The 15,542-nt window shown below is 32.9% G+C and overlaps 1 protein-coding gene across 1 annotated transcript in view; it reads right to left on the bottom strand.

The window, feature by feature from the left end:
* LOC119613361 overlaps positions 1 to 15,275 on the bottom strand; it is a 21,242-nt gene extending 5,967 nt beyond the window's left edge. Inside the window, 12 exon segments of the mRNA XM_037969380.1 lie at positions 1 to 73; positions 516 to 667; positions 761 to 866; positions 868 to 971; positions 1,040 to 1,232; positions 1,566 to 1,688; positions 1,752 to 2,099; positions 2,101 to 2,269; positions 12,547 to 13,045; positions 13,935 to 14,068; positions 14,789 to 14,856; positions 14,904 to 15,275. Coding sequence (XP_037825308.1) covers positions 1 to 73; positions 516 to 667; positions 761 to 866; positions 868 to 971; positions 1,040 to 1,232; positions 1,566 to 1,688; positions 1,752 to 2,099; positions 2,101 to 2,269; positions 12,547 to 13,045; positions 13,935 to 14,068; positions 14,789 to 14,856; positions 14,904 to 15,275 — 2,341 coding nt within the window.
* Between the last annotated feature and the right edge of the window lie 267 nt (positions 15,276 to 15,542).

Below are 15,542 nucleotides of genomic sequence, written 5' to 3'. Positions count from 1 at the left end.
CACGGGCTAGCCAATCTTGTTTTTTGCGATCTGTACCGGTGGAACATCTGTTTAAGTTTGGACACCATGTACACTGAAAATAATAAAAAAAAAACGTACAATTTAATTGTAATATGTAAAAGCTTGGACTCAAATAAAACTTTATTATTATAACAATTTCAAATTTGTTCGAACATAAGTTCGAATAGCAAATGTTTCGCTTATTTAAGAGTAAACGACAAGAAATGAGTAATTTGCAATCTCCTTAGCAACTAGACTTTTCTAAAAAATAAATACGGGAATTTAACTTTTGCTCCCTTTGCATAAAATTTATGTTCAAATACCAAGAAAAATCCCTCAATTTATTATAATTTATTCTACGAATTTATAAATCTTTGACTAGATTTTATATAAAAACAAAACAACAACAAAGAACGCAAGACAATAGAAGATAAAACAATCAAAACTAAGAATATATTTCAATGTATAAAATCTATATAGAAAAGAAAAGAAGAAAAAAAAACCAGAATACTTACATTAAATGCAGTGACATGATTTACACATGAGGCACAATCGGTATATTCAAGACAAGTGGGTAAAGCTTTCAAAGTGATGATTGTGGAATTTGTAATCTCGGCATTGGCAAAATTAACTCTATGATATTCATAAATTGTTTTTCTACGAGCGACTATAAAGTTAGTAAGAAAACAAAAAAAAAAACACAAACAAATATATTAAGAAAACCTCATCATTTAAATTAACAAAATGAAAAAATACTTACAGTAGACAACTTTGTCAATAATATAGGCATCGGAGAGACCAACCTTGACAGGATGTTTGTCATCTTGTATGGCATTAACAAAAATCGGCACTGAGAAATAAGTAAAAAACAATATCACCATTTTTATGCAATGTGGCACTAAAAGTGAATTTGCCCACTTCTGGTTTATCTTGTAGATTAACATTTTCCCAAATGACTGTAAAACTGGAACCTAAAAATCAAAATTGAAATTAATATTCATAAATATTAACTTATCTTTAAAGAAAATAATTAACTTACCGGTATCATTTAGACGCACATATGAATCATTTGATAGACTGGTATCGAAATTGGCCATAAGTGGAGCTATATATTGTGTTGCCGCTAACCAAGAGTGTACATAATCGCCAGTGTAAATAAAGCCACCAGTGGCCACGGTAACATTTCTTACAGGATGACCATAGAAGGGAAAATCGAAACTCAAAACAACAGTCTAGAGATTAGAAGAAACAAATGAACATAATTGTAAGTATAATTGAAGGTAAATTCGTGTTATTTATTTTCTCTTGATTAACAGAAGACAAAAACTAATGTATCATCTGAACCTATACAGTTAGTTTAAAATGTTTCACTTAAACCTTCTATATAGCTTTCCCATTTAAGTGACAGTTGATTTGTTTTAACTGACATGCAAAAATAGCAATTAAGTGTAAATTAGCAACGTGACTGTCTTGTAAATTAAGTTAAAAATAAATTGACTCATCTATTTTATGTCAACATTAGATAAAAATTATTACAGCATTCAAAATCTAAAAATTCCACTTACCATAGCTCTACGATGTGATTGTGATAACATCCAGTTAGGGGACATATTTTTAATTTCATTCCAGTATGTATCAGCTTTTTCTTTGTCCACAACAATTGTACTATTATAGTAATGATGATGATCCTATAATAAACAAAATTAAATGTCAATTAGAAACAACAAAATACTACCTTTCTCACAACCCACCTCAGTTTGATTCACCGTTAAATTATTATGTTTCAAAGCATCTAATGTCTCATTCTCGGGCACATCTATGGTATCGATAATTTTCTCTTCCTCAGTTTCCTCCTCTTTCTGTACACCAGCTGCCACTGTTGCCGCAACTGTACCACCACCTACTGCAGCTCCAGCTGCAACTGTTGCTCCTGTTTTTGTTAATGTTGCCGAAGCTCCCAACGTTGAACCTAAAGCTTTTTTAGGATATTGATTAAGATTTTTCTTTGCATCACTACTACTGCTACCGTCATCATTATTGGCTTTTATCGTTTCTGGTTGTACGGTAGTACTTGCGACTTTTGTGGCTTTATCGGTCATAATCTTTACGTTGTCCCGTACCATTGACACCCAAAAGGGGTCGATTACTGTAGGGCACAACAACGGGTGTGGCCGCTGAACCAGATGCAGTGGCATTGAGTTGTGCTGAGGCTGTTGCTATGGTTGGACTTGGTGTGTTTTGAACACTTTCATATTGAGTCTTTTGTCGTCTGGAAAAGGGGAAAATCATTAAAGAAAATAAAAAACTGTAGTCTAGTTTATAGTCTTAACTATAGAGTAGTCTAGACTATAGTCTGGCCAATAGTCTAGTCAATAGTCTTGACTTAAGTCCTAGTCTATAGTTTAGCCTATAGTCTGGACTATAGTAGGCTAGTCCTAGTCTACAGTTAGGCTATTATTTCTATATGCGGTCTAGTATTAGTCTTATTCTAGGTCTATAATCTGGTCTAGTCTATAGTCTAGTCCTATAGTCTAGTCTATAGTCTAGTCTATCGTCTAGTCTATGGTCTAGTCTATAGTCCTACGTCTATAGTCTAGTCTCTAGTCTAGTCTATAGTCTAGTCTATAGTCTAGTCTATAGTCTAGTCTATAGTCTAGTCTATAGTCTAGTCTATAGTCTAGTCTGTAGTCTAGTCTGTAGGCTCTAGTCTATAGTCTCGTCTATAGTCTAGTCTATAGTCTAGTCTGTAGTCTAGTTCTATAGTCTAGTTCTATAGTCTAGTCTATAGTCTAGGTCTATAGTCTAGTCTATAGTCTAGTCTATAGGTCTAGCTATCTAGTATAGTCTAGTCTATAGTCTATGGTCTATGGCTCTAGTCTATAGTCTAGTCTATAGTCTAGTCTATAGTCTAGTCTATGGTCTAGTCTATAGTCTAGTCTATAGTCTAGTCTATAGTCTAGTCTATAGTCTAGTCTATAGTCTAGTCTATAGTCTAGTCTATAGTCTAGTCTATAGTCTAGTCTATAGTCTAGTCTATAGTCTAGTCTATAGTCTAGTCTATAGTCTAGTCTATAGTCTAGTCTATAGTCTAGTCTATAGTCTAGTCTATAGTCTAGTCTATAGTCTAGTCTATAGTCTAGTCTATAGTCTAGTCTATAGTCTAGTCTATAGTCTAGTCTATAGTCTAGTCTATAGTCTAGTCTATAGTCTAGTCTATAGTCTAGTCTATAGTCTAGTCTATAGTCTAGTCTATAGTCTAGTCTATAGTCTAGTCTATAGTCTAGTCTATAGTCTAGTCTATAGTCTAGTCTATAGTCTAGTCTATAGTCTAGCCTATAGTCTAGTCTATAGTCTAGTCTATAGTCTAGTCTATAGTCTAGTCTATAGTCTAGTCTATAGTCTAGTCTATAGTCTAGTCTATAGTCTAGTCTATAGTCTAGTCTATAGTCTAGTCTATAGTCTAGTCTATAGTCTAGTCTATAGTCTAGTCTATAGTCTAGTCTATAGTCTAGTCTATAGTCCAGTCTATAGTCTAGTCTATAGTCTAGTCTATAGTCTAGTCTATAGTCTAGTCTATAGTCTAGTCTATAGTCTAGTCTATAGTCTAGTCTATAGTCTAGTCTATAGTCTAGTCTATAGTCTAGTCTATAGTCTAGTCTATAGTCTAGTCTATAGTCTAGTCTATAGTCTAGTCTATAGTCTAGTCTATAGTCTAGTCTATAGTCTAGTCTATAGTCTAGTCTATAGTCTAGTCTATAGTCTAGTCTATAGTCTAGTCTATAGTCTAGTCTATAGTCTAGTCTATAGTCTAGTCTATAGTCTAGTCTATAGTCTAGTCTATAGTCTAGTCTATAGTCTAGTCTATAGTCTAGTCTATAGTCTAGTCTATAGTCTAGTCTATAGTCTAGTCTATAGTCTAGTCTATAGTCTAGTCTATAGTCTAGTCTATAGTCTAGTCTATAGTCTAGTCTATAGTCTAGTCTATAGTCTAGTCTATAGTCTAGTCTATAGTCTAGTCTATAGTCTAGTCTATAGTCTAGTCTATAGTCTAGTCTATAGTCTAGTCTATAGTCTAGTCTATAGTCTAGTCTATAGTCTAGTCTATAGTCTAGTCTATAGTCTAGTCTATAGTCTAGTCTATAGTCTAGTCTATAGTCTAGTCTATAGTCTAGTCTATAGTCTAGTCTATAGTCTAGTCTAGTCTATAGTCTAGTCTATAGTCTAGTCTATAGTCTAGTCTAGTCTATAGTCTAGTCTAGTCTATAGTCTAGTCTATAGTCTAGTCTATAGTCTAGTCTATAGTCTAGTCTATAGTCTAGTCTATAGTCTAGTCTAGTCTAGTCTATGTCTAGTCTATAGTCTAGTCTATAGTCTAGTCTATAGTCTAGTCTAGTCTAGTCTAGTCTATAGTCTAGTCTAGTCTACAGTCTAGTCTAGTCTATAGTCTAGTCTAGTCTATAGTCTAGTCTATAGTCTAGTCTATAGTCTAGTCTATAGTCTAGTCTATAGTCTAGTCTATAGTCTAGTCTATAGTCTAGTCTATAGTCTAGTCTATAGTCTAGTCTATAGTCTAGTCTATAGTCTAGTCTATAGTCTAGTCTATAGTCTAGTCTATAGTCTAGTCTAGTCTAGTCTAGTCTATAGTCTAGTCTATAGTCTAGTCTATAGTCTAGTCTAGTCTATAGTCTAGTCTATAGTCTAGTCTAGTCTATAGTCTAGTCTATAGTCTAGTCTATAGTCTAGTCTATAGTCTAGTCTATAGTCTAGTCTATAGTCTAGTGTATAGTCTAGTGTATAGTCTAGTCTATAGTCTAGTCTATAGTCTAGTCTATAGTCTAGTGTATAGTCTAGTGTATAGTCTAGTCTATAGTCTAGTCTATAGTCTAGTGTATAGTCTAGTCTATAGTCTAGTCTATAGTCTAGTCTATAGTCTAGTCTATAGTCTAGTCTATAGTCTAGTCTATAGTCTAGTGTATAGTCTAGTGTATAGTCTAGTCTATAGTCTAGTCTATAGTCTAGTATATAGTCTAGTCTATAGTCTAGTCTATAGTCTAGTCTATAGTCTAGTCTATAGTCTAGTCTATAGTCTAGTCTATAGTCTAGTCTATAGTCTAGTCTATAGTCTAGTCTATAGTCTAGTCTATAGTCTAGTCTATAGTCTAGTCTATAGTCTAGTCTATAGTCTAGTCTATAGTCTAGTCTATAGTCTAGTCTATAGTCTAGTCTATAGTCTAGTCTATAGTCTAGTCTATAGTCTAGTCTATAGTCTAGTCTATAGTCTAGTCTATAGTCTAGTCTATAGTCTAGTCTATAGTCTAGTCTATAGTCTAGTCTATAGTCTAGTCTATAGTCTAGTCTATAGTCTAGTCTATAGTCTAGTAGTCTATTATAGTCTAGGTCTATAGCTAGTCTCTAGTCTAGCTATGTCTAGTCTATTGTCTAGCCTATAGCTCGTCTATAGTCTAGTCGATAGTCTAGTCTATAGTCTAGTTTTATAGTCTAGTCTATAGTCTAGTCTATAGTCTAGTCTATGTCTCGACTATATTCTAGTCTATAGTGTGGTTTATATAATAGTGTAATATTTAGTCTATAGACTGGACAGTCGCTTATTTTTACAGCAAACAAATTTACATTTGTAGGAAATAAGTTTTCGCACAAATCTCTCTGAAAATCACTAGAAAACAATAAATCTGTATTAAGTTTTGATTAATTTCAACACAATTCATAACAACTATTATAATTAAATGTTATAACTATTTTCACCAACCAATTAATGTTGCATTAAACTTGTTATTATAATTACACCTTTGACATTTAGAGCGATTATTTTTATGGTCACTTAAAAACACCTATTTATGCAAATAATATTACGCATTTTCAATGTGTGCAAAATAGACCATAATCTCATTATCAATATTCTATTATTATTAAAAGAGAAAACATTATGAATAATAAATAAAAAAGTAAAACAGAAAAAGTAAATTTATTTGCCATCATAGTGGGGTGCACATTATGGAATACGTACTTTAACAATATGGAGCTTGTAAGTATTGCGTTTCAGTTTTTTTTATTACTATTTTTTTGCTATAATTACAAATAGGAAGTTGAAAACTTTACTCAAACCTATTAACATAACATTAATAGAAAATCGATTTTCTTTTTTTTTTCGTTGTTGTTTAATGTTGATACTTTCCTCTATTATGCCGCATACTATTCAAGCGATACGTATTGGTTAGAGGTGAATGTAGTTTCCGAAGATTTGGAAAAAATTAATTTAAATATAAATTTTCGGCATATAGTGAATGTAAACAAAGTTATTTATAAAATTTTTGCAAATGGTTTGAAATCTGAAATTAAAATATCAAAATTATTTTCAAACCTAAACAAACATTTTTGCACTCACCCAATAATTAATAATATCAAAAGAAACAGTAGGACATGAAATTACAATATTTAATGGAAATAAAAACCGCTTTGCCCTTAATAAATCCATAAATGCGTAGATGTTATAAAACCGAATAAAATGTTACAAATATGTGCACAAAAAAAAAATGTCCACGAAAAACATCAAGAAATAAAAAACAAATAATAAAAACAACATAACAAAACATACTAGCCCCTTTTAAAAGACATTTGAATGGAAATATTTTCAAAAACTTCTTAGTTTTTCTAATTTTTTAGGAAAATGTCATAAAAAGAGAGTCATTCAATTTGGGGGGGGTTGGTGTTATGTTAAAAATTAGCCTAATAGAGAAAGAAAACATTTTTGTACAAGTTTTCTTGGTCTATTTATATTTAACAATATGGTCAAATAGTTTGAACCTTATGAACAAAGTTTTCTTTAATAAAATTAAATGACACTGTATGGACAACAACAAAAAATGTATACTGAATAAATGAATATTTTATTAATTTTTGTTTAGAAAATATTCTAAGCATAATAATAGCATAAAATTTTAAGACGTTTAGAGAGGTGTTATTTGTCTTAATGATTTGAAGTAATTTTTAAACCAAAATTTTGAACTAGATCTTAAATCACTAGGTTTAAGGCCGAAAATTTCACAATGCCAGTTATCTCACATATTTATAAAACTTTGGAGCAATCTAAAGAACTATAGGCTAGACTAAAGACTAGAACATACTAGAATACTCTAGACTATTGACTGAACAATATATTATAAAGTAGACTATAGACTAGACTATATACTATACTATATAGACTAGACTATAGACTAGACTATAGACTAGACTATAGACTAGACTAAAGACTAGACTATAGACTAGACTATAGACTAGACTATAGACTAGACTATAGACTAGACTATAGACTAGACTATAGACTAGACTATAGACTAGACTATAGACTAGACTATAGACTAGACTATAGACTAGACTATAGACTAGACTATAGACTAGACTATAGACTAGACTATAGACTAGACTATAGACTAGACTATAGACTAGACTATAGACTAGACTATAGACTAGACTATATACTAGACTATAGACTAGACTATAGACTAGACTATAGACTAGACTATAGACTAGACTATAGACTAGACTATAGACTAGACTATAGACTAGACTATAGACTAGACTATAGACTAGACTATAGACTAGACTATAGACTAGACTATAGACTAGACTATAGACTAGACTATAGACTAGAATATAGACTAGACTATAGACTAGACTATAGACTAGACTATAGACTAGACTATAGACTAGACTATAGACTAGACTATAGACTAGACTATAGACTAGACTATAGACTAGACTATAGACTAGACTATAGACTAGACTATAGACTTGACTATAGACTAGACTATAGACTAGACTATAGACTAGACTATAGACTAGACTATAGACTAGACTATAGACTAGACTATAGACTAGACTATAGACTAGACTATAGACTAGACTATAGACTAGACTATAGACTAGACTATAGACTAGACTATAGACTAGACTATAGACTAGAGTAGACTATAGACTAGACTATAGACTAGACTAGACTAGACTAGACTAGACTAGACTATAGACTAGACTAGACTATAGACTAGACTATAGACTAGACTATAGACTAGACTATAGACTACACTATAGACTACACTGTAGACTAGACTAGACTAGACTATAGACTAGACTAGACTATAGACTAGACTATAGACTAGACTATAGACTATAGACTAGACTATAGACTACACTATAGACTACACTATAGACTACACTATAGACTAGACTATAGACTAGACTATAGACTAGATTATAGACTACACTATAGACTAGACTATAGACTAGACTATAGACTAGATTATAGACTGGACTATAGACTAGACTATAGACTAGACTATAGACTAGACTATAGACTAGACTATAGACTAGACTATAGACTAGACTATAGACTAGACTTTAGACTAGACTTTAGACTAGACTTTAGACTAGACTATAGACTAGAGAGGATAACGGGTGTAACGACCTGCGATCCATAATGTTATGCAGATGTATGAAAGCATACATCGTACATACTGCTTCCAAAAACCCAGGCGCGAAGGTTCCCAGATAGTCTACCGTCTATCTTTTTATAGAAAATGTTGTCAAAATTGTTTTGTTTTTAGTATTATAAGTAAATATTTGAATAAACTGTTTAAAGGTGATTTTAAGTTTTACATTAAATTTAATGCAAGAACATAATTAGTTTTAATAATTAAGAAAACTGAACTTAATTATATGAGTTTTGTTTGGAAAGTCGCTAATGGAGTTTAGTTAATATCTGATAATGAAAAGTTTCAAAGGGTTATTTATAGTTTTAGATTTAAAAAAAAAATCATAGTTAGTTGGTCGAATTAGTAGGGAATTTTAAGATATAGTTAGATACAATTTTGGTTTAGATGTTATGATATGGCTGGATAATTTCAAATATTAGTTTTTATATATAAAGATGCTGAATCGGAAAGATGATAATTATCTTGGTACGCTGGTAATGTTCGGTAGCAATTGAGGTATATTTATAGGCAAAATAAGTCTTCTTTTGTTGATGCTTAGGTATATTTGCAAGTTGATTCGGGGTTTGTGTAATGTTGATTCACCGGGTTACGTGACGAAGTCTCACAATTTAGGTAGATAGGAAATATTTTTATAGGCCAAATTAAGTTCCTTCAAAATCTAAGTTGCTTCAGTTGAAGATTAACAAGTGCTGAAGTTTAGTGGGATGTGGTAAAATAATTACTTCCCTGGCATAAAATGTGGTTCCACCCGATTACGTAACGGTGTGAAAAATAGCACATGTGTGTTTGTTAGTTGGACCGAGGTCCCACAATACACAAGTGTATTGGGGACGAATAACACAACGTGGTGGTTTTCCGGAAAAATGTATGCCGTCTTCTTTAACTATTTTAGACAAAAACAAAACAGTATTTTTTTTGGGGTAAAAGTCTTAACAACAATGATTTCCTCAATTTTTTTTGATTTTTTGATAGTATATACTAAAATTTCACTTTTAATCAGTTTAGATGTATTAATAAATTTAAAATTTCTAAAACCTTTGACAATTTTTTTTCTTTAATCTCACACTGTACTTATTAGTTAAATGTCTTGAAAAGTAATTTAAAACTTTATGGAATCGCAGTCAAAATTGAAAAGACTAAAGACTTGTTTACTTTTTAAACCAGTAAACCTCTCAAAAATTACTCGTTTCCCTTCCCTCTAACAATAAAACTAGGCGTAGAGCTTTCAGAACTGTAATTGAGATATATATTTGTTACTCTCATTCATGATCCACAAATATCATGTATATTAAATACATGGGGCATACATGAGATCGTATTAACGAGTAAATGAAGTTTAAAGCAAAATGATCATAAACTCTGAGTACTGATCAGTACATATTCTGTCAGTGATGAGATTTGTAAAAAAGGGAAATTTTATGTGCTCATGTTGTAAAACAAATGTTTGCCGGGGATAAACATAAATAAATGTTATACGATTTCTGTCATAATGATAAATAATTAGCATTTTAGTGACACGATAACAAAATTAACTTTATACATAATAATGATAATTTTAGTGAAGAGAATAATAACGGTTTAGAAATTTGATTTCCTAATTTAAATTAAATAGTTTAATTAGTTGCCCTATATTTTCGTCTAATTTATTTAGAACCATATTTTTACAAATAGGTTTCCACCAATAAAGGAGTATCTGTAATAATAAGGTGAAATATTAAAACAAATTTCTAAATAGTAACATAAAAATGACATATCGTGAAAATTATGTGTTACAAAACAGGTTTTATGGACTTATTCTTAATAAGGACAAAAAATCTGAAGTCAAATTTTGATATCTTTTGCGTGAAATTTGCCTATATGTTTCTACCATTCATATCTTCCAACTCATAGTAACAAGTACCATGTTTCTTTATCACCTTGGCCTTTTCGAATTGATTCCCAAGTTTACTGTTAAAGTGGTCGATCGCCTTAGATTGGGCAAAATTTCGTCTGAAGACGATTTGTCCTATTTCGAAATTCACTGGCCTAGATCGAAGGTTATAGGTTTTTGACATTCTTTTCATAGGATTTACGAATTTTCTCTTGTGCTTTTCTGCCTAATAAGTTCTAATTTTTCATCCTTTCTCAAATCAGTACAAGGAGCCTCTAATAAATTTACATTTCTAAGCAGTGAGTAGGATTTGCCGTTCGTAAGCATATTCTGACCAAAAAGAAGAAAGTAAGGCGAAAAACCTGTACTTGCATGAACTGAGCTACGTAAGGCCACAGCTAATGGCCGACAACTTTTCGTCCCAGTCCTTTTGAGATGGTTTAACGTATGCCCTTATGGCAGCCAAAACAGACCTATTCACTCTCTCGCTAGCGTTTGCTTGCGGAGAATATATAGCAGTCAGGTTATGGAAAACTCCATATGAACTAAGAAACTCTTTAAATAGATTAGATTTAAACTGCACACCCATTATCTGTTGTAATCGTTTCCGGTACACCGAAAAATATGGAAAACGCGTTTTTCAAGAAATTCAATAATTACGTTGGAAGTGAACTTACGAATAGGTTCCAGGAAGTGGAACTTTGAGAGATGGTCCAAAACTATTATGATGCCTGTGTTTCCGGAAGACGAACGAGGGTAAGGGCCCAATAAGTCTAAATACAGTTTCTGAAAAAACTCTAACAGAGCTAGCCTGTTGACCCATGGGTGGTCTTAAACATTTATTCGAGGCTTTGTCTGTTTACACACTTCACAAGAAGATACGTAATCAGCAACTTGCTTTGCCATTTTCGGCCAAAAGAAAACGTTTTTAACCTTTGTAGTGTTTTGCCAACACCACCATGAGCACATAGAGGGTGATTATGGGCTCTTTTGATTAAGTCCTGCGTCAAAGCTAGAGGAACCCATAACTCCATGACATCTCTTCCTGTAATTGTTCTCCTGATGCATGTTCACAACGTTTATATATCAGATTATCTATAAATTTTATATCGGGAAGGTATTTTTCCTTTCTTTTAAGTTTTTCCAGTAAAGACAAATATTCAGCAGACAAAAATTCTTTAGATTCCAGATCAATCTCTATAGAGTTCTCAAATTCAGATATATATATCTCCTCTATATTCCTACAATTGAGTTCCTCGTTGTTTTCCGAAAACATTCTAGATAGAGAATCCGGTACGATATTCTGACAACCTTTCCGATGACGTATGGTAAAATTAAAACCTTGCAATTTCAATGCCCATCTTGCGAGTCGTCCGTGCAAGTCCGTCTGATTCATGAGCCATTTGAGAGAAGCATGATCCGTTATTATTTCAAACTCATGACCCTCTACATAGGCTCTAAACTTCTTGACAGCCATTACAGCTGCAAGACACTCTTGTTCTGAAACAGAATAATTTTTCTGAGCTGACGTAAGTTTATGACTCATGAATGCTATGGTAGTTCGTCATTGTCGTCGTTTCTCTGTGCGAGAACTGCCCCAATCCCATATTTACTTGCATCACATTGTATCGAAAACGGACGGGAGAAATCTGGGTTATGTAGAACTGGTGCAGAACAAAGAGAATCTTTTAAATTTTCGAAAGAAGCTTTTTGCTTCTTCGGACCATGAGAACTTTCTATTTTTCTGTAACATGTTGGGTCAAAGGGGTTGTTACAGTTGCAAAGTTACGGACAAATCGTCGATACCCACCCACAAATACCTAAAAATCTTCTTAACTGACGGACGGACGTTGGTAACGGAAAATTTCGGATAGCCTGTACTTTGTCCGGGTCTGTTTTAATTGTACCATATCCTATAATGTGCCCTAAATATTTCACATGTTTGAGAACAAACTTACTTTTCTCGATATTTATGGTTAGATTCGCCTTCCTCATGCAGAGAGCAACCTCATGGAGCAACAAGATATGTTCGTCGAAAGTTTCGGTAATAAGAAGCAGATCATCCAGGTATATAAGACTTTGGTCCGTAAGTGCGCCGGTACAACTTTGTCCATAAGCCTGGACATCGTTTGCGGAGCATTACATAAACCGAATGGCATAGTAACAAACTGGTATAAGGGACGCCCTGGTACGGTGAAAGCTGTCTTTTCCTTTGACCTTTCATCTAATGGAATCTGCCAGAAGGCGTCCTTAAGATCAAGACTCGTAATGAATCTGGCCTTAGGGAGCCTACTGAGTATTCCATCGATCAGAGGCAAAGGATAAGCATCTTTCACAGTGACACTGTTAACTTTTCGGGCATCAAGGCACAATCTCACCTTACCCGGTTTGCGTACTAATGCCACTGGAGATGACCATGGACTTTGCGACTCTTCTATTACCCCTAGCTGGAGCATACGATCTATTTCTTCAAATAATAATTGTTCAATAGCAGGTGAAACTGCGAAATGACGTTGCTTGATGGGTTTGTTCTCTGCTGTGTCAATTACATGTGATACTAACGTAGTTCTTCCTAGCCCTTCTTTCGCAAATGACGGGAATGAGTTAATAGCAATATCTAACCTGTTTCTCTGATCATTATCTAAAATATGCACATTATCATCGGTTTCTATCTCATTCAGATTAACATTTATAGTATGAGAAATATTCTCGGGAAAATAGATCTTTGCCTAAACCAAAAGATCTGACAAAATCAGCACCTAGATACAAATTCTGTGTCAGGTTTTGTATAATTAAAAGTTAATAGGTTTAGAGACACCTCTGAATGTCACTGTTGTTGTAATACACCTAATGTAGGGTGATTCGTTCCATCGGCTGTTTTCAAATTAATTTTAAACTTTTTAAAAGGATATTTGCCTTCTTCAAAGAAACGTTTAGCGTACTCCGAAGAAAAACACGACACTGTCGCGCCAGTATCTATCATGCCAACCAAATTTTCATTAAATATCTTCACCGTTGTAAAAGGTCTAATGTCATTATCATTATTGCATGAAACTACAGCAGAACAAACATGTTTACGATTTTTCACAACATTCTTCCAAAAACTTCTAATCCTCCTAGTACTTCTTTTACTTTTCTTAAAAATCTTCGGTTCTATTATCTCCTCGCAAAAAATTCTACTTTTAGCTTCCCTATATTCTCGCAATCTGACATGATACGGTTTTGAAATGTTTCGGAATGTAATTCTCTATGAAGAAGTTGTTATTTTTATCATTGTCATGCTTATGGGTAGAAATAACTTTATAATCTTCTGTTAAATCTGTTTGACATTCTGTTGAAGCTACATTTGAGTAGATTTGGATACCAACTGTTTTGGTTTCGGATTGTGTTGGTAGTTTTTTGGATATTTGTTGCATTTTAAACAATTGGTTTGAAAACATTAGGTGTTCCGCAACCATAACAAAACACTTTCCGTTCAGCAACACAATCTTCCAACCGGTGTCCTTTTTGGGAACAATTCCAGCAAGACAAATCTTTTATCTCTTCGATTTCTATACCTATATTACCACTATCATCAGAAAATTCAGTATCTAATTCCGACACAACTTTGCGAGGCAAAAATATTCTATTATTTTTATATTTATTTATTTTCTTCTTCCAAAATCTCATGTTTTCTAACATATTCTCTAAGCTGTGAAATAGAATTGATATTCAAATACAATAGTTCTTTACGAACATCTGGTCTTACGTTCTTTTCAAAATTTCTATTAATTCAGAATTTTCATTGGCTGTTGTAAACGATCAGATATCTGCAAAACAGCATCATAAAACACATCAAATTTCTCACCATTCCTTTGCTTCCTATTTCTAATCTGTTCTTTTAAATTCAAAATCTGTTCTTCTATCGCGAAACTGATTTCCTGAGCTCCTCGCATAAAATAGTCCAGTCTAGTCTTGTAGTATTTCGGTGAACCCGCCAAAACCAATCGATGGCTTTTCCCACAAAATAGCAAATGAATATGCCTACATAATAATTCAAATCTCCCCGCAAGCCTTGAATAGTGAGAGCTTGAATTCTATAAATAAAATTATCACGGACAAACCATCTTCTTCCTGCCCACTAACTTTAAGTGCCAGCCGAAATAATTTGAGATACCTTGTCTGTAGTGAGATCATAGCTAGGATTTACAATAGTGTTTCCAAAACTTGGTCTACCGCCTAAAACTCCATGAGGATTATGGTTGCTAAAATTTGTATTTCCTAAACTCTCTCTTGAGTTTCTATGCTGAGTCATTCTAACGAAATTATTATTTCTATTACCTCTAAAATTTTGATTTCTACTACTGTTATTAGGGTTTGGTCTATTACCGTGAATTGAGTTTAAATTAAGAGACTCTAACTGAGTTCTTACGCATCATTTATTAAATTTTGAAGTGTATTATCACTCAAATCATGGGCGGAAAATTGTTGATGTGCATTCTGAGAGTTTGTTGAGGAAATGTTAAGTAAATTATCACTAATTCTACCTCATGATTTCGAGTGAATGCAGGAGTTCTAGTCATTTCCGTTTCTAGCAAATTACGTCTGATATTCTTCCTATTTGTGTTTTTCGGTATAGCACCTTTATTGCCAATATTTGTATTGAAAGAAGTTGGATTAGAAGTGGCTTGGGATTCCCCTTCTGCCAAAATATTGTGAGACTTTAGCTTGACTTGCCTACACGCCTTACTACAAATGGGACATGCTTGAGTATCCTTGAGAACTTCAACTATGCAGTCCTTATGGAAAACATGGTTACATGGGGTGGAAACAACTATGTCGTCTATTTCATAATCTTTGTCACAAATTGTACATTTTCTCTTATTAACATTTTCGCGCGAGAGATGATAAATTCTCATTACTATGTACTAGGGACATTTTGTTATGTGTTTCAAAATTTAAAAAAATTAATATTAATCTTGTAAAACTGTCCTTATGGTCTTTGGTAAAATTGAGTGCTAAATAATATATAAAAAATTGGAAAATCTAATTTTCGGTTATGAAATAATAAAATAGGAAACTTGGACTATCCATTAAGCTACAAAAGTGGACAATTGATGGTATATAGAAATAACTACAAAACAATTGTAATTCCAAAGCTTTTATAAACTAAATAACAGAACAAA

The sequence above is a fragment of the Lucilia sericata genome, unplaced genomic scaffold (genome assembly GCF_015586225.1).
Source record: "Lucilia sericata isolate MDLA Ls3-8-SP2 unplaced genomic scaffold, ASM1558622v1 Contig002086F_arrow, whole genome shotgun sequence".
Lineage (NCBI taxonomy): Eukaryota > Metazoa > Arthropoda > Insecta > Diptera > Calliphoridae > Lucilia > Lucilia sericata.
Note: the sequence above shows the minus strand (reverse complement) of the source record. Positions and strands in the feature narration are given on the sequence as shown.